The sequence below is a fragment of the Sitophilus oryzae genome, unplaced genomic scaffold, assembly GCF_002938485.1.
Source record: "Sitophilus oryzae breed Bouriz unplaced genomic scaffold, Soryzae_2.0 scaffold_1828_pilon_pilon, whole genome shotgun sequence".
Lineage (NCBI taxonomy): Eukaryota > Metazoa > Arthropoda > Insecta > Coleoptera > Curculionidae > Sitophilus > Sitophilus oryzae.
Genome location: NW_022146533.1, coordinates 659,458 through 679,476, shown reverse-complemented (window position 1 = coordinate 679,476; position 20,019 = coordinate 659,458). Strand labels below are relative to the sequence as shown.

Below are 20,019 nucleotides of genomic sequence, written 5' to 3'. Positions count from 1 at the left end.
GGTTAACGCACTTTTACGTTTTTAGTATCACATTTTATGCTTTTCGAATGAGATTTTAATGAATGTAAATGTAAGTATAATTGTATTATTATGTGTGTTTTTATAATACTTATGAATAAGTATAACAAAGTTTGTTTAGTTTAGTTTGTTTTTAAGCTATATTTTATGTTTTAGGTTAGCTTTTAGCCAACTGAAAATTGAAGTAGATAAAATCAGGATACGAGTATATCAATCTAATGATAAAATCACAAATAATATTCAGTATTAATTATTCTCAATAATATTTTTTTAATGATGTTATAATCATTTGAAATTTTTAAAATAAGGACATAAAGGGGCCTCAAAGATTACTGTCACAAGAGGTAAGTTTCTCATTGCTTTTTTTTATATTTATTACAACTGATTGATTTTATTTTTACTACTTTAGAAATGATTGGATATAGATTTCAAAACTTTACCGAAGAGGAATTTGAAACCACGAATAAGACAATTCAACATGATTTCCTTTTGTATTTTTGAATAAGAAATTAAATTAATGTTTATACCGTACCTATATATTTTGTATTATTTCAGACATTCAACTTTAAGATTTTTTTAGAAATTCGACTCGGAGGTCAGAGTTGAGTAATTTCTTATTTAATGAACAGCCGAAAAGATCAGTAAGTTCTCAGTACTTGACAGTATTTTTGATATTTTTGAAACAAGTAGGTGATAAATTTCTAATTTTTATTTGTTTTTTTTTTCAATTTGTTTGACAAATTCGACTTTCTTGGTAGGGATATATTTACCGAGCATTTTTAATTTTTCTAAGTCAATGGATATAGAGATATACCTACATATTTTTATCAATATTGTTTATGTTTTTGGTCAATACAATATTAGTAAAAGTATATTATACCTATCTGAAAGTCTACAATTTAATATCCATTAATGTTTCTATTGATTATAACCTATTACTGATGTATTATTGTTAACATAAAATTCCATAAAATTGCTAATGTTCGCAAGAAAAAACTGTTTCATTAATTGATAAGTAAATATTAAAAAATAATTTTTATATTTTCCCTCTGGTGAATGAAATGGTTTTTAATGAAACATTATCTATTTTTTGCTATATTATTTTAGCAATTAGTCAGTTAATTATAATTAATAATATAATTTTACCAATATTGTATTGACGTAAAATTAACAATATTGCTAATACATCCCAAATTACTACTTTCTTGAACGTTACATCAGCAACGTTTCAATAATATTGTAAAATGCAACCTTGCACTGCAATGTTATTTGGCGGAAGATTGAGCTACCCTGAAACCTCGCATAAACCTCTCTACAATGAAAAAAGCAATGTTACACCTTGCTTTGGGAAGTTTTCGCAATGTTCCAGCAATAAATTTTGCTTGCTGGGGACTTTTTGAAGATATCAAAATATTTAAAACTTTTTAGAATTTTCACAAATTATACTCAATAACACTTTTCGAATATTCGTATAAACTTTTTTCTTATACTCGCTGTTTACACCCGTCTATTTGTATATACTGATTGTTTAGATATTCTCCGATGGTGGCAGCACCAGCGGAGAATGCACCAAGCCTATAAATTGTTAGTATCAATATTAGACACCTTTATTTCTGTAATAATTATAATACCTTGGCAATTTTAATTTTATTAAAAGAGTGCTTACCCTATATTTCCATGCGTGCAAGTACATAACCAAGTCTTGTGGTTTGGGGTCTCTATACCGTACTTTACACTCGTAACAGTGTTGATCCACTGTCATCTTGTCAGGATTAAACGAAAAATCTGGAGCTTCGTGGCCTGTCTGAGTTGCCACAGTCACCTATAATACAAATTTGAAGTTATATTTTGGTTTTCAAGGCTGTTACAGTATACCTTAGCATCATGAGCTGCTCTGTTCCCATAAGACGTCATCGTTAGACGACTTGGTGCCGATTCACAAGCGGGAGGTGATGATCTACTGTCACAGGGTTCGTCGCAAGGTGAAGGTTCTCGAGACACAGGATCTGCGTCATCATCGCCCAGTACTCGACCTAAAAATTAAAAAATTATATTTTTCATCGCCACCCAAGGCCTCTCCAAGATTATTGTGATAAATTACTTACTTTTAGGAACCAGGGGTCCAACCAAGGAGTCGTCTAGGTCCTTTCTGGTGTTGAACATGGAAAGTTCACTGTCGCCGTCCATACCCAACCAGTTTTCCGCGTTGTGAATGTGAATTAAATCTTTCACTAGATCGTCGTCTGTCTTGCCGCCAAGATCGCCTCCTTTGCCTTTTAGGGGACCGAACACTTCGTGGTTGTATAGAGGGTCGTTGACAACAGGATAACCTATATTAGTATTCTTATAAAAAAATTTGTTTTCTGTTTTAGAGCAAGATTCGAGTGCAGCCAGACCTGATTTAGTATTATATTAGGGTAAAGTGCTGTAATTTTTTTCGTGATGAATCATACAAAAACTGAAATTACAAATCAATTGTCTCGTTTTCAGATCGAAAACTTATAAAACTGACAAACTTTTGTCGGGTGACATAGAGGTGGGAATTCTAGTTCCTTGGGAGGAACTAGTTCCATAGTTCTCGTTCCTCCAGAGGAATAGTTCCTTGAACTAGGTATTTAGTTCAGAATAGTTCCCGACTAACATTGACATCCCCCTTGCTTGCTAATGCGTTTCGTTGTCAGTCAGAACTATTCACAGTATGATCTGTATAATTTTTATAATGTACGGAGATATAACGAGAAGTGTAATTGTGTATGTTAAAAACATATAGGTAAGTTTTATTGCAGATAAAAAAATAATAAACTAAAATCAGAATTTAAAAAACTATATCATAAATCAATTGGATTTTTTTTCGAAAAATTGCATTTTTCCTCACTTCTTTTTGTTTTTGTCTAAAAATTCAGAATATCTACTTCGTTTTATAAGATATTTCTTAATTTTAGGGACCTAAATTGAAACATTCCCATAAAATATTTAAAAAACAAACTAAAAATCAAAAACAGTATCAAACGACAATTTTCTGTGGTAATAGACCGCACCGGCCGGCTGTGGCAATAGACAAGGCGGAATCCATCGTCGTCGCCTTATATTATATCTCGGATCTGCCAACTGAATAGATTCCCGTGAACTAGTCTTTTAATAGTTCCTCTATGTCCGGATCCGATAACATACGGCTGGCACTCCCCATGCCTGCCTAGCATCAATCGCGCTGGCTGATCCATACGTAAACTAGTCTTTTATTTAGTTCCTCTAGTTCCTTTAGGTCCGGAACCGATAACATACGGCATACGGCTGGCACTCCCCACGCCTGCCTAGCATCAATCGCGCTGGCTGATCCATACGTAAACTAGTCTTTTATTTAGTTCCTCTAGTTCCTTTAGGTCCGGATCCGATAACATACGGCATACGGCTGGCACTCCCCATTCCTGCCTAGCATCGATCGCGCTGGGCCGATCCGTTCGTACTTAAACTTACTAAACTAGTCTATTTAGTAGTGATGGGAATAATCGAATTATTTTCACCATCGAATAATTAGTAATAATTCATATTTCACAATCGAATTAATAATTCGAATTATTTAGTAGTATTATAAATTTAACCTAAAAATAAATTCGTCCCAGCTAGTGCTCGTCTAGGGGCTATTTTAAACAAATCTGAACCATTGCCATACCTATATTCTATCACTGAATAAAAAATAAAAAAAATCTTTATTCAATGTATTCTATTAACTGTGCCGAAGCCGCTTAATAAATTAAACCATAATTTATAGTTTTAAATTTAAAAGTGCCGAGTTTATGATTGTTTCAATTCCTATTGAAAAGCTCATATCTAAAATAAAAGCTTCTTCTAAAACGATATAAGTATGTCCTTGTTTACGTGCGGTTCGTATTTCTTTTTATTTTATCAGTTGCAATCAATAATTATTTAGATAAAAGAAGAAAATTAATTTTAGCGTTCGGCAGGTGTTCGGTGAAATTTAGGTGAGATGGAAATGAACCAAATAATAGTAGTATTCTTTCGTTCTGAACGAAATGAAAATTTTCACTTAAACTGATTTATTCCTACTTGGTATAGGAAATAACAATGATTTCTGGATTTTTCCATATCGAATCGTTCCTTTCTTTGTCGATTCCCTTTATAAATCCGTTTAAGTGAAAATTTTCAGTTCGTTCAGAACGAAAGAATACTACTAATAGTACTATACTAATTACTAATATTCGTATTCGTCCATAAGAGGTTATGTTTTATGTTCATTTGTAATTCGGTTACCACAGATATAATATAAAATACTACTAATTTTTATCTCGATTATATCGAAAAAGATAATTCGAATTAGTTAGTTTTAATTTACTATCGAATTAGTCGTATTATTTAATTCGAATTTTCCCAACACTACTATTTAGTTTAGTTCCTCTAGGTCCGGATCCGATAACGTACGGCTGGCACTCTCCACTCCTGCCTACCATTGGGCTACGCGCGCTAGCCGATCCGTCGCCGTCGAATATTATTCTATATCGGTCACAGTCTCGATCCCAGAATAGGTTCTGAAGAACTAGTTCTTTGAGAAACCAGGAACTAGTTCCTTTCATTCCGGGGTCGGAATCGTTCATTGGAACTAGGTCGTTCCCGAACTACACACCTCTAGGGTGACATCATTATGGAGTAGTAAAGCGTTCGTGCGTACGATTCATTCAATAGATTTTGAGAAATATTTATTTCGTTAATTGGTGTATTTGTGTTTTTTTTTTGTTCTACTCTTTAAGTGACACTATTAATATTTTAATGTTGCTTACTAACTACATATTCTGGCGGCCCTGGGATCTTGCTCTATATAGAATAATAATTTGAATGAAACCAACCTAAATACTGCAAATGTACACGGATTTGATGCATTCTGCCTGTCTTCGGTTTGCAAAGCACGATGCTAGTCTTACCATTGTATCCCAGTTTGTGGAAGAATGTGCTGCATTCCTTTCCTTTAGGCGATACTTTGCACACTCCAATTTTATAGCTTACTACTTCTATGGGCTCTTTACACAGTAATATTTCACTGCAAAAACAAATTTTTATTATCAGCAATTATTTTTTCCAAAAATTTATACCCCCTATAACTTTTTTAATTTTTCAGATAAAGAAACGAAATTTGGTATCTTGCCATATGACATAAATCAGGATTGATTGACGTGTTCAATTAGTTTCGGTCACTTCTTGTTTCACCGGAAATGATAACTTTTGATTTTTAAGGGTTCCATTTAACCCAAGGTATTTTTTTATTGATAATAATATTATCGATAGAATTTATTTTATTTTTTATCATACACACATGGCCAAAATTATTGCATATAACGATATTTTTATTTTATTTTCAACCTAATATGATTATTTTTATATTTTTGGACATATTGGCTTACTACACGACTAACTAATATAAAATTACAAATCTAAGTGCAACTAGGCTGTTATTATAATTTTATTTCATAATGAGTGAAGATCAACAAAAACAAATTTCATTTTAAACAGAAAATATTGAAAACAATTTTAATTATTTCTCACAACTAATAGTCTGTATTGCCTCCTCGAGCTTCAATGCAAGCTGTGAGACGACGTGGCATGCTCTCAATTAAGTTGTCCAGAAGATGTTGAAGAATGGCTTCCCATGTTTCGCGCGCAGCAATTTTCAATTCATTTAAGGTAAGGGGGGATCATTCCTTTTGGTCGTATATGGCGTTTTAGCATGTTCCAAGCATGTCGATCAGATTCATATCTGGAGACATCGGTGGCCACCACAGTTTTCTTATACCCTCTTCCTCACAAAATTCGCGAACCGCTAAAGTGCGATGGGGAGGAGCATTATCGTTCATGTAAACAAACGCAATGTAAACAAATGCGCAATGAAATCACTCTCTTGGGAGAATAGGGGCATAAATATGAATGGTGAAAGATTGATACATCTCAGATTCGCAGATGACATCGTCCTTGTCTCAGATAACATCGGAGATTCAAAGCAGATGCTCGAAGAATTAGTGCAGGCCTCATTAAAATCGGTCTCCGGATAAATACGAGTAAAACGCAAATAATGACAAACTTAGTGCTGACACAGAACATCAGAATAGGTGACGCCGACATAAAAGAAACACATATATACAAATATCTCGGGCACGAAATACAAATCGGAAAGAACAACCAAACACACGAGATACAGCGCAGAATAGGTTTGGGTTGGGCTGCTTTTGGCAAACTGCGGGAGACCTTTAAAAGTGATATACCCATATGCTTGAAGAGGAAAGTTTATGAACAATGCGTCTTGCCGGTAATTATATATGGAGCGGAAACTCTAACATTAACGAAAAAGTCAGCAGAAAATTTAAGAGTAGCCCAGAGAGCCATGGAGAGAGCCATGCTTGGAATAACTAAAAGAGACAAAATTCCTAATAACACTATCAGACAAAAAACCAAAATTAAAGACATAGTGAAACACGTAACTCGAATGAAATGGAGATGGGCAGGTCATGTGGCGAGAACATCTAAAGACAGGTGGACTAGAAGATTGTTAGAATGACGACGTCGAGCAGATAAAGGTAACAGAGGCAGACCACTGACACGCTGGACCGATGATGTAAAGAGGATTGCTGGAAATTGGATGATGACGGCCCAAAATCGAGAGACATGGAGAAATATGGAGGAGGCCTACGTTCAGCAGTGGACAACGATGGCTACATGATGATGATGATGATGAAACAAATGCATCCCCCACTGCTCCTCGAAATGGACGCACAATGGCTCTAAAACGTCTCTAAAATATGAGGCACCTGTCATTGTACCATCAATAAAAACAAGAGGAGTTCGAGCTCCGTCCATTATACCTGCCCATACCATTATGCTTCTCCCTTGAAACGGGACACGGGGTTGAGCTGCATTCAAGCGTGCTCGTCTTCCAGATGCTCTCCAGACCAAAATTCGTCGCGAGTCTGATACTGGGCCTATTCTTGTTTCATCACTAAACATAACCAAATTCCAATTAGGTCCATTTGCTTGAGGATTGTATTGAGGAGATGAACCTCAGCCTATTGTAGTCGCGTTATTTTCTGCTGTAAATTAAGCTTCGTAACACGTAGAGGCCTCCTTAAATGTAATCCTCTGTCATGTTCTTGAAACATTTACCCCTTCAAGGCGAGCTAACTCAATTTTAATAGCAATACTAGAAAGCAGGGGATTGCGTCGTGCAATTAGGGACATTTCACGATCTTGTACAGCAGTAGTAACTCTCTTTCTACCTCTTCCAGGCCGGTCTGTAACCTCGTTTGTCTCCCTGAATTTTTTTAATATTCGCGAAACATCGCTTTGGTTAACTCCTACAATTTCAGCTATTGCAACTTGCCGGTAGCCCTGTTGGGACAGAGCGTTACTATTCTGACTCTATTAAACTGCGAAATAATGTTTCTAGGCATTTTAAGGCCAAAACAATGGTCAAATTTCTTCTGAAACCCAAGAGACCACAAATCGAAATGTGCAAGAATTTGTAATAATATTGGGTCTGAACGAGAAACATTGTTTACCATATCCATTTTAACAAAAAAATGTTTATTACAGATTATCAAAGATATGTATTAAAAAAATATTCTTTAAATTCCTTCCCGTATATTTTAAACGATATATGCAATAATTTGGGCCATGTATGTATGTGTCATCTATTAACTGATAAAATTAAAAAAAAATAGAGGTGCGTCCCGCTGGCTTGAAAATGACGATCGATGGCATTCTCCATATCATTTCATTAATAAAATGACAGTGATCTTCATTGCATAGCCATCACTGACGCCGTTTTTTTTTCGATTGTATTGTACTTACTCAGGAAATTCGCCTTCAACTCTACAAACGTACTCCTTGGATACCAATCTATTCCTAATTTGGTGTTCCATTTGTCTCGCTTTTTTAGGCGATCTACCAAACAGCAGAAGACCGCTGGTCAACCGATCTAACCTGTGGATTGTTCTCAAATTTTTTAGGTTGTACTCCTTGGCTAGTATGAAGACTACGGTGTTGTGCCTGTACCGTCCACAGGGGTGAACCTATAAATCAATAAATAATTAAAATTACTTCATACTAACAAAAAACTCAATCATTTTTTTGGTTGATTATATAGATCCTGTAATTAGTCCTATAATAATATCCTCAACCCCTCATAGGAATACTAATAATATATTACCTATAACTTAATTACCTTACCTTACACACTACATTATTTTAAAAGCAGAATAGCACAGTCGAAATTAGATAATGTAAATATTACTCAACTTGATTTAACATGCAAATTGTATATTAAAAAAAATTAATAGGCAGTTAGTAGATTGTCATAAAACACAAGTTAAATTGATTTAAATAATAGTCAAGTATCTATGAAGGGAAATTAAAATAACTTTTCAAACGGGACATAGCAAATGCCATGTAAATTTTGAAAAATTATATAAGTCAAATATTATCTCCTTGTATTAGACTTTTTTGAAGAGGCGTTAAAGTTGTACTGTCGTCTAGTATTTTTTTTTGGAATAGGCGTTTTATTTGGAATAGGCATCTAAAAGTTATTTGCCAAATTACTAAAAATTACAGAGAAAGCTACAATTACAATACCAGCAAAAATATTATTTTGTCATTGTCAAATTTGATGTCACATTTTTCTTTTGTTTAGAAGAATTTCTGTGGTTTGAAAAAGACGGTTAATTTTTGTCTGCATTGGAATGATCATGTACAAAAGAATTAGTTGTACTGAAAATAGTAACGGCGGTGTATGAGTTGTTTGCTGTTCATTCCTAGATCACTCGCCCAGGACTCGCTCATACCAAATACATCCATAATAATTCAAGGGATTATCGAAATATTTGTAATACAAGAAACTTTATTCTTCTTCTTGCGGTGCCGTGCCTGTCTTCAGGCGTTGGCAATCTCCATGACTATTTCGTGGAAGAGTTCTCTATCTTCTGCTGCATGAAACAGCCTCTCCACCCCCAGACCGGTTCAGTTCCGTATATTTCTGAGCCATGATAGTTTCTTTCGACCTACCCATCTTTTACTTTCAACTTTTCCTTGCATAATCAAACGAAGAATATAATATTTGGTGCCACGCATTATGTGTCCGAAGTAGCTAACCTTTCTGGCCTTGATGGTGGTTAACAGTTCCCGATCTTTGTTCAGCTGTCCAAGAACTTCCTCGTTGCTTATATGTTCGGTCCAAGAAATTTTAAGGATTCTCCGGTAGCACCACATTTCAAAGACTTCTATTTTATTTATATTCTCGACTTTTAGCGTCCATGTCTCGCATCCGTAAAGAAGAGTGGACCATATGTAACAACATAGTGTTCGCAATCGGGTTTGCGGTGGTGTTCTACTGGTGAGCGTGGTATTCCATTTTTTGAATGTTCTCTTTACGTGTCATTTCAATTCTTGCTTTTACTTCTTCGTCACATGTATTTTCACAACTTTTTTAAACTATACTAAATAATAAAATGCATATATATATATATATATATATATATATATATATATATATATATATATATATATATATATATATATATATATATATATATATATATATATATATATATGTATATGCATAAATATGGGCATAATCAAGAGGGCTACTGATATCGTGTTGTCAAAATAAGGTAATTAAAGGCTTATTTTTTGGTATTTATTATAATTTTGCTAATATCTTCGGTTTGAAAGAAGATATCAAGATGCGGTTTTCGCTGACTTTTTAAGCTTTTACTACTCTTTACTATCAGCTAAAATTACATATACTATTGCATTTAATTTTTTTGAAAAAACGCGCAATGTTTGTTAAATTGTAAGACAACGCCCCCTAGCGTCTACGTTCAAAAGCTAATTATTATTGTTTATATGGTACAATATAGAGTAAGAAATGCTCTTTTAAACGAGCCCTCACTTGTTGGATTCCGATCATCCAATCCAGAGGTATTAATATTCAAATAAAAACAGATCTAACCTTCCCCCACCACTTTATTTTGGTAGATAGGGGAAAATGGATCTCACAAAAAATATTCAAAATTTACTGAAGATTATGAAGCTGTTACTTATAGTACACCTTATCTAGGCAAAATTGTGTAAAAACTCCATTTTCTTATTTTTTGTTGCAGTTGCGCCCCCTAACGGTCGTTCTACAAACTTGAAAATAATTTCCAGCAATTTCGCATAGCCTCTTTAGTTATAAATATTTTTTTCAGCAGTCGCTACGGCTAATACTTTCCGAGATACAGCCGAGAGTTGTTCTTTGTGGGACACCCTGTACATAATATAAATTTCTGTATTTAACGGTTATTTATGCCCATAAAGACGGTTTTTGAGTGTGCTCCACAGGAAAACTTGTTTGGCGAATGATACTGTGGTCTTTTCCTACTGTATCCCCGATAAAAGGGAGTCAATGTTTCAACATGAAGAATATTCAAGTCATTGTTATTTTCTTCCTGTTCAACTATTTTTGTCTTCACACTTCCATGTGCTTTATACCTTAGTGCCTTTAGTTTCAAACCTCCGGTTTATTCTTTATACTGTTGACTTATTCGGTATAGGCTTTCCGGAGACTGAGCTGCGAACATATCTAACAGCGGAAATACTATTTAATAGGTAACTTTTTCAGAAATTGCGAAATTCATAATTATTTTATACAAAATTACTCTGTTTGGTACCTTGGTACCGAATTTGACAATGACACAATCACATTTTTACTTGTATTTTAATTGTAGCTTTGGTCCGTATTATAAATTTTACCAATTTGAAGGCAGATTTTTGCAAATAACTTTTAAATGACTATTCCAAATAAAACGAAATTCTACACAAAAGTGTAGCCCCTTCAAAAAAGTCAAATACCACTTTTGCATAAAATTAACCGTCTCAAAATTAACATGGGATTTCCAATGCCACGTGTTCCGATGCACCACACGGTATAATTCTAGAAGGTACTTATTGCTGCAATGAATTTTCAGTTTTATGCTAAGTAACTGTAAATTAATAAAACAAAGTCGGACTGGTTACACCATGTATAACGGTACGTCCATAGTGCACCGGTTTCTCGCTCTCTCGCCTTATCGCGGCAGACTAGCGGTAAAAAATAGAGGAACAACTGTATGCGCGTGGCCATAGTGCGCCAGTCAGTCAGCTTCAATCGGCTTCAACTGCTTTTACCCGCTTTGACCGGAATTAATTATTGTTTCTTTTTGTCGCTTGCCCGCTTCAGCCGCTCAACAGTTTGATCACCGCTACCTCTTTAGAAATCAGACGACACTAAAACTCACGATACTCAAGACAAAGAAAGAACGTCTCTCTTTCCTTGTCTAAGGACGAAATACTCGAAAACTGAAACGCGCAACCGCAAACACCAAAACCTCGGAAGCATTCGGATCTTAGACAAGGAAAAAGAGGGGACAGCTGACACGCATATTCTCCCGTGATCGGTTAGTGAGGCCAAAATTCGATCGGCGGCCATACTTTGGTGACAAGATTTCGAGGTGACACCGAGAGAATTTTTATGTTTTTTGTGACAACTGTTTTGTTTTAAATTTATAAACTGTATTGTTTAGTATGGTGAGATGTTCAGCGTATGGCTGCAGAGGCCGAAGCGAGAAAAAAGTGGCTGGAATTACATTTCACACATAAAAATCGATACACAACTTTTGTTATATGGTCATAAAATGTACATTTTTTCATTATAGCAGTAAAAATATGTAAAATGCTTTTAATATGTTTTGTACCACATCCAAACCAAACTATTTTTAATAATTCCAAGTAGTATTTTCAATATCCTTTATTATAATTAATGTTTGAAACTATAAATAATGCTACTCAGCATGGATTTCTCCAGTGGCGTAGGGAATTATAATCAGAGAAATACAATTTCTGCAATAAACATTTTTTTTATATATATTTTACATGTAAAAAATGTATAAAGTATTGTTATCAAATATGTAAAATAATTGTAAACTATAAAAAAAAATTAAAAATTCTAGTGATAAAAAATCTATATGTATAGTTGTTATATAACTTGTGGTGGGCTACTTGTTACTAGATATATTTTTTTTAAATATTCTTTCAAAAAATTTGCTAATTTAGGTGTATAATAATAGTCTCAGTGAGTAATTAATAAAAATTTAAAAATAAATAAAATAACACAAAGCTTCTAGAATTGTTTATTTTTTTGTGGAAAATTAGGATATTCTTATGATTGAAGGTAACAAATATTAAAAATTACATTATTCATTGAATCCGTACGCAAGTGTGAATTGATTCATTATTATACCGTATGGTCGAAAAAAAATGACGTCCAGTTGGCTTGTAAATGACGATCGACAACATTCCCCATATAATTTTACGTATAAAATGACAGCGATCTTCATTTCATAGCTATCGCTGATGCCGTCTTTTTTCGATGTCGTTTTGTCTAGTTTTTATGTCATTTTATATGTAGAATTATATGGGGAATATCATCGATCGTAATTTACAAGCCAACTGGACGTCGCTTTTTTTCGATTATACGGTATAATAATGAATCTAGTCAATTCCCTTCACACTTGCTTACGGATTCAATGAATAATGCAATTTTTAATATTCATTTCTGAAATTGTCATTTCCAAACAAACAAGACCCCGTTTTTTTTGATCATACAGTATATATGTATATACACGTTTCAAACATATGTTATTACATTATTTCTTATTTAATTATACATTATACACACGTTAATAAATAAATAATTGTCTTGATAATCAGTCGACTGTGACTGTTAAATAAATTTTGCATTATCGACTTAGATATTCTAATATTATAAAGCTGAGACTATAAAATATATAAAAACCAAAATTGTATATGCATTACACAAAAATGAACGATATATTAGTTTACGTTTTAATAAATATTTTGTACCGTCTAGGTACAAGCTAATTTCTGATGCTACGCCATTGGAGAATCTCGCGTGGTGACAACTTGCCTCACTTTCAGCTGCCGTGTTACCTGTCCCCTCTCTTTCCTTGTCTAAGATTCGGATCCGACACGGAGAGTTCGGTTTTGTTCGGCGAGAAGCGCTTTGCGGGAATTTTGGACATTATATGAATAATTCTTTTAACTTAATATCAGTTCTTAAATTGAATCACATTTTCACGGGGAAATAAACGTTTTGGGAAAATGTATTAGTTTAATTACTGTAACATATTAGAAATAATAAAACAAATTTATAGTTCTAATTTTATTAGAATGTTGCAGCTTCGATTACGTCCTATAAGAAGAAACTGCAAAAACCTTATAGGTGTTCTATGTCAAGAAAATACAATAATTACAACGATACAATACAATAATTTTAACAATAAACAATACCACATTGTACAGGTAGTAAGTAGTACAAAATAAATATAAAAGCTTTAACTAATACCAATAGTCAATACATATTTACTTAAATAAGACTAAAAACAAAATAAATAAAGCCTTAAACCAAAAATCCCTTTTACTGTTGAAGCCTGGCGCATCCGCCACGACGCGACATGCGACATAAGGGAAAAAAATACTTTTTATTTTTTTTAATTAAATGAAAAACAAAAAATCCGGCGACGACAGTTTTTAGAAGAGCCAATTAGCTATCTTTTAGTAAAAAAGCAACTTCTAGAGTCGTTCTTGCAAGTCGTTACTTCAGTAGGGACGACACAGATAAACATTAGCATTTTATACAGGGTGTTTCAAAACAAATGCGAAAAACTTCAGGGGGTGATTCCTTGTTCAAAATAAAGGGTAGTTTGCTTCATAAACGTTGGGTCAAAAGTCAACCATTAGGGAGATATTGCGGTACAAAGATGGCGGAAAAATAATGTTTTTATTTTTTATGTTGAAAACGAAAAGAGATAGACTAATAAAATTTTATGGAAGCATTACTGTTATGAAAACACACTTTCTGGTAATTTTTCACTTTTTTTTTAAAATGAGTGGAAGGGGTTGAAATAAACTACCCTTATCATTCTTGTTAACGAAATTTAAAGAAAAATCTTATCAAAGACATGCAAAAAAATAATTTAGATAGTTTAGTTTGTTTAGAAACTTTTTATCTCTTGTATTTTTTGATAAAACTCACCGATTTGAAATTAAAAAATAAAATGTAAAGCATTACATGTCAGGGCAAAAACATTTTCTGATAAAGAATCTAGTGGCTGCTGTAATTTTTAGGAAAAAATCTAGTCGGCCGCTGTTACTTTTTAGGATGTTCCTAATATTATTTTATTTGACATTACTCTACTGCAATACGTTATTATCTAGATGATTATTATTATCGTTATTATCACTAGATTCTTAATCTAAAATTGTTTTTTGTCCTGACATGTAATACTTTACATTTTATTTTTTAATTTCCAATCGGCGAGTTTTATCAAAAAACACAAGAGGTAAAAAAGTTTCTAAACAAACTAAGCTATCCAAATTAAAGCATTTGCATGTGTTTGATAAGATTTTTCTTTAAATTTCGTTAACAAGAATGATAGGGGTAGTTTATTTCAACCCCTTCCACTCAATTTAAAAAAGTAAAAAAATTACCTGAAAGTGTGTTTTCATAACAGTAATGCTTCCATAAAATTTCATTAGTCTATCTCTTTTCGTTTTCAAGATAAAAAATAAAAACATTATTTTTCCGCCATCTTTGTACCGCGATATCTCCCTAATGGTTGACTTTTGACCCAACGTTTATAAAGCAAACTACCTTTTATTTTGAACAAGGAATCGCCCCCTAAAGTTTTTCGCATTTGTTTTGAAACACCCTGTATATGTAGATTTTTATTGAACCACAACACAAATTAAAAATAATCCAGTCAATAGACTGGCAGTCTATAATATTAATTATCAAAGTTCTATGAATTGCTGGATCCCCAGAACACATTCACAAATTGTAAATCTTCTTTAAAGTGCTTTTAGTATTTTTTGTATGATTTAAAAATACAGGAATGCTGAATGCTGATGCGTTTTTAACTTTGTTTTTAAATAGGGCCATATTTACTCTGGTATTTATAAAAAAGTGCCGTTATTTACAAAGTCCATCAACGGTAAAGTTCAGCTGAGTTTAACGTAAACCGCGGTTGCGCGGTTCAGCTTCCGAGTATTTTGTCCTTAGATAAGGAAAGAGAGACTCCCTTTCCTTGTCTAGGGTATCGTGATTTTTAGAGTCGTTCAACTCAATTCATTCGCTCTCCCAAACTTAAACTACCCTGCTCGACTCATTCCTAAACTTCCAATAAAGATTTTGCTTTAGCACAATTCAAGCTATTTACTTACAAGATTATTTTTTAATAATTTAAGTTAATTTTTTTAATCGATTTTAAACATAACTACCTTGTGTTCGTCTATATATTTTGAAAATTGCAGCATTTTTTCTTTTATCCAGTTCTACCAGGCCTGAAAATATTTGCACTTAGTTAAAGACTCACCCTGTTTAATGTTAAAATTATAGAAAAGTTTTACTTTATTTAGATTTTATATACTTACCACAAAAGTATATGTTGCCTGTAAGATAAACAGGGTGGTCCGAACTGTATTCCGAAAACATCGGCACTATATTCTGCAGATAAAAATAAGTAAAAAAGTTCGTATAATTGTATGTCCTAAAATGCTTAGTTTCGCAGAACTACTATTTTTTACTTAAAAAAAAGTTCTCTTGGTAAAAATCGCTACGAGAAATGGTTTTCGAGATATTTGGAATTGAAATTATCAATACCTGTCACCACTGACTAAAATTAAACATGTTGACTAAATAGTTATTAGACTGAAATCATAAATTTTAAATGTTTTGTGTCAAAAGTTCAACAGAAATTGTTTTATCATCATTTTTCCACCATTTTTGATTAATTTAAAAAAATAAAAATTGACCAATTTTATTATTTCAGTGAAATAACTATGTACCTACTCAACGTGTTTATTTTTCTGTCAATAATGACATATATTGACTATTTCTACTCGAAATATCTTGAGAACGGTTGCTCGCAGCGATTTTTACCAAGGTACATTTTTTACGTAAAAAGCCATGAAAATGTATATTTGTTGACTCTCTTCAATTACTCTTCAAAACAATTAAAACACATGTAGGTGGCGCCCCCTACAAATAGGAGTCATATTGACACATCAAAATAAAATTTCTCATATCAAAAAAACTCCCAGACACGAATTTTCATCCAAATATTGACGTTACTTCAGAAATTATTTGGAAAAACTTGAAATAAAAATGAAACTTCTACACCCTGTATCACCGAAACTAAGCTGCTTAGGACATATATTTATAAAAAATGTTTTACTTATTTTTATCTGCAGAATATGCCGCCGAAGTTTCCGGAATACAATTCGGACCCACCCTGTATAATTATAGTAAAAAATACAATGTCTATGTGATACAACTATTTTAATGTATATTATCTACAAGTAATATTGTAAGTTTGCTGGTGAATACTCAAAAACGTTATCCACTTCATATGGATTTTATTTATTGTTATACTCAATTGTATTTTCGTACAGGTCCTGTATGTGATTACGAAACTACGATTAGTCCACATCAATAGTCAGTCTACGTACAGGAACATATATATTAGCCTGGATAAATATACAAGGCGTTCAGGAAATTGTATTTTTGTTTTTCCTTAACATGCCCTTTAAGAAACAGACTCACTAAACCGGCAACACTGTAGTTTACTCACCGGTACTGAACAAGGTTTATCCAAAACAACAATGTCCTCGTCCACGTGTATTAACTTGATAGCATGAGACAGTACCGGTGTTTCATGTCTGCAACCACCGACAGAAAAGAATGAACTGATGGTAACCTTATTCGTACTCCACTTGCTTATAAGTAGTAACGTGTGCAAGAAGGTTTTTGTGTACAGTGAGTTAGCAACAAATAAAAGCTAGTCGTGTACAGCGAAATTATGAAGCATTAGTAATGACCTTTTAATTTACGTAGCTTAAAAAGAAAGTTAGTAATATAACACAGAGATGAATTATTACAAGAGTTTAAATAAAATTATTTAAAAAAAATATTATTATTATACTTGAACTTTCTTTAAATATTTTTGTACGTTTGAAAAACAGTAACTCAAAAAGTGGTTCTTAATTTAAAATCGGTTTATTAAACAACAATAGATCTATACAGAGTGTTGTGTAACAGAGAAAAAGTAGGAAAAAATAAATTAAAAAATATTTTATTTATAAGCTCCCCGGCACAAAATTCCGCCATCCTAAAATTTTTACTAAGTAAATATATAAATAAATAAAATTATATAAGGATTCTTGCCACTTAACTGCTAATATAGAAATTTAATTCTATGCTGTGTTTGTCATACTGCGGATCAACCTGCTCTCACTACCGGTTTCGGAGCCCTACTCCATCATCAGGTGAGCTTGGGAGATCCACAAAATGACAACCACAGCGCAGAGAGAGTTAATTCCGACTTGTCGGAAAGTATCGGTTAGATATTAAGTCCCGAACGGGAGATAGCGGCCTGCGTGCAATGGTAGTACTTTCGTACCACCGAGGCGCAACTATCGATAGTAAAAGGATGGTAAAAGGCTTTTTTTTTCAGGCAAGCCAAATTATAAAAATAGAAAACAAATTTCTTGCAGTAGAGGTATATAATAAAATTATATAAGGATTCTTGCCACTTGCTAATATAGAAATTGCTAATATAGAAATTTAATTCTACGCTGTGTTTGTCATAATGCGGATCAACCTGCTCTCACTACCGGTTTCGGAGCCCTACTCCATCATCAGGTGAGCTTGGGAGATCCACAAAATGACAACGCAGGCCGCTATCTCCCGTTCGGGACTTAATATCTAACCGATACTTTCCGACAAGTCGGAATTAACTATCTCTGCGCTGTGGTTGTCATTTTGTGGATCTCCCAAACTCACCTGATGATGGAGTAGGGCTCCAAAACCGGTAGTGAGAGCAGGTTGATCCGCATTATGACAAACACAGCGTAGAATTAAATTTCTATATTAGCAGTTAAGTGGCAAGAATCCTTATATAATTTTATTATATACCTCTACTGCAAGAAATTTGTTTTCTATTTTTATATAAATAAATGCCTCTATTGTCAAAAAATTTTATGATCCGTAGACAAATGTAAAATAAACAAACAAAGTAAATAAAAAATTAAACAAAAGAGAATACAAAACATTATACAAATAACAAATAACGGTTGTTTCTTCTTTTTATTAACGACATTGCTAACATAAACATCAGTGGTAAAATATGTCTTTTTGCGGACGGCACTAGCTTCACTTGGAGCAATAAGGACGTCACGGCACTTCATAGGATTATATCAAATGACTGAATCACCATTAAATCTTGGTGCCATTCGAACATCATGAGTCTCAACATTTCTAAAACTAAAGCTTTGTCGTATAAAAACTCGCTGCAGCCTTTTGTACTTAACAACACCACCATTATCATCGTAAAATCGGTAAAATTCGTAGGGCTTGTTGTAGACAATTCTCTGAAATGGGACATACATATCGACGCTTTGTCGAAACAATTAAGCTCTGCCTGTTTTGCATTAAGATCTGTTTCTAAGGAGCTTAACTTGTCAGTGGCTAGAACTGTATATTATGCACTTTTTGAGTCGCACCTCAGTTATGCCCTTACATTCTGGGGTACGTGTTTTGCGATTCAATTTGACCGCATTTTCAAGCTCCAGAAGAGAGCTGTTCGATATTCACTGGGACTAAACAGCAGAGCTCATTGCCAGGATTTTTTAAAAAAATTAAAAATATTAACTTAGCTTCTCAAGAAAGGCCATCTCACACTTATCCCCTCAGGAAGGCGAAGCTAGATTTTTATCTACCTACCCCACGCTCAGAGTTAGTTAAAAGTTCAATATTATACAACTCGAAAAAAATCACATCACCTGCCATTTGAAATCAAATCCATAACATAATTTTCTTCATTTCGCAAAGCATTGAAATCTTATTTACTAGACGAGACTTTCTACGCCGTAAATGACTTATATTTTGATAATCGAATTTGATCTTGTAAACATTGGTTTGGTATTACTATATTTACCAATGATATCGAAAATTTATCTAGAGGTCTTTGATATTTATTATAAACTAACTAAATATTTTTGAATATTATTTTTATTTTTTTATTCTTTGACGTTGTGAACATTTATAAATGTTTATTTTAAACAATAAGACTGACAATGTTATTTTATAATGTTTTGTATTCTCTTTTGTTTGTTTGTTTGTTTACTTTACCTTTGTCTACAAATTGTAAATTTTTTTGACAATAAAGTCATTTATTTATTTTAGTTTGACGTTTCATAACTTTTTAATCTGTAATCCGATTTTTATGATTATGGTATTAGTTTGTTGATTAATTTTTTGGCATTATTTTTTATTATTTTAATGGCTTATAATATTTCGGTTAGGTGGGTTTATAGCGGGGTAAATCAAAACTTCGCTTTTATTAAAGCGAAGCTATAAAATTCTTTAAGCTATAAATCAAGAAAAAATAACTATCCTTATTCATTCGATACGAGGAAGACGTCGAGATGTTATTGCTGCGAGAGGTGGACATACACGCTATTAAATTTATTGTATTTGTCAATAAAAGGATCCCTAAAATCAATATTTGACTTGAAAATTTGTACCTTATAAAATAATACAGATAATGGGATAATTCAAAAAATGAAATGTTAGGAATACATCTAAAATTACAGGAAAGTGTTTTTTTTTATCCAAAATACCCGTCTCATTTTTCCACAGGATGTTTTAAATTTATTGCAAAAAACGTTTTGATTTACCACGGTATAAACCTACCTAACCGAAGAATATAAGCAATTAAAATAATAAAATATAATGCCAATAAATTTATCTTCACATTGATACCATAACGATAAATATCAGATTACAAATTAAAAAATTATGAAGCATCAAACTTAGTCAAATTTTTGGGGTGGCGGAATTTTGTGCCGGGC

General features: G+C 33.0%; 1 protein-coding gene and 1 long non-coding RNA gene across 2 annotated transcripts in view; one reads left to right on the top strand and one right to left on the bottom strand.

Annotated features, from left to right (window-relative positions):
• Positions 1-20,019, bottom strand: part of LOC115883207 (uncharacterized protein C18B11.02c-like) — a 131,294-nt gene that overhangs the window by 4,538 nt on the left and 106,737 nt on the right. The window contains exons 6-10 of the mRNA XM_030901530.1: positions 7,867-8,087; positions 4,878-5,068; positions 2,124-2,348; positions 1,894-2,051; positions 1,685-1,840 (exon numbers count right to left, since the gene is read on the bottom strand). Of these exons, the coding sequence (XP_030757390.1) occupies positions 1,685-1,840; positions 1,894-2,051; positions 2,124-2,348; positions 4,878-5,068; positions 7,867-8,087 (951 nt within the window). The remainder of the gene's footprint in view (positions 1-1,684; positions 1,841-1,893; positions 2,052-2,123; positions 2,349-4,877; positions 5,069-7,866; positions 8,088-20,019) is intronic.
• Positions 33-499, top strand: LOC115883182. Its single transcript, XR_004050348.1, has 3 exons — positions 33-70; positions 175-362; positions 428-499. It is a non-coding gene; the product is annotated as an uncharacterized LOC115883182 (long non-coding RNA).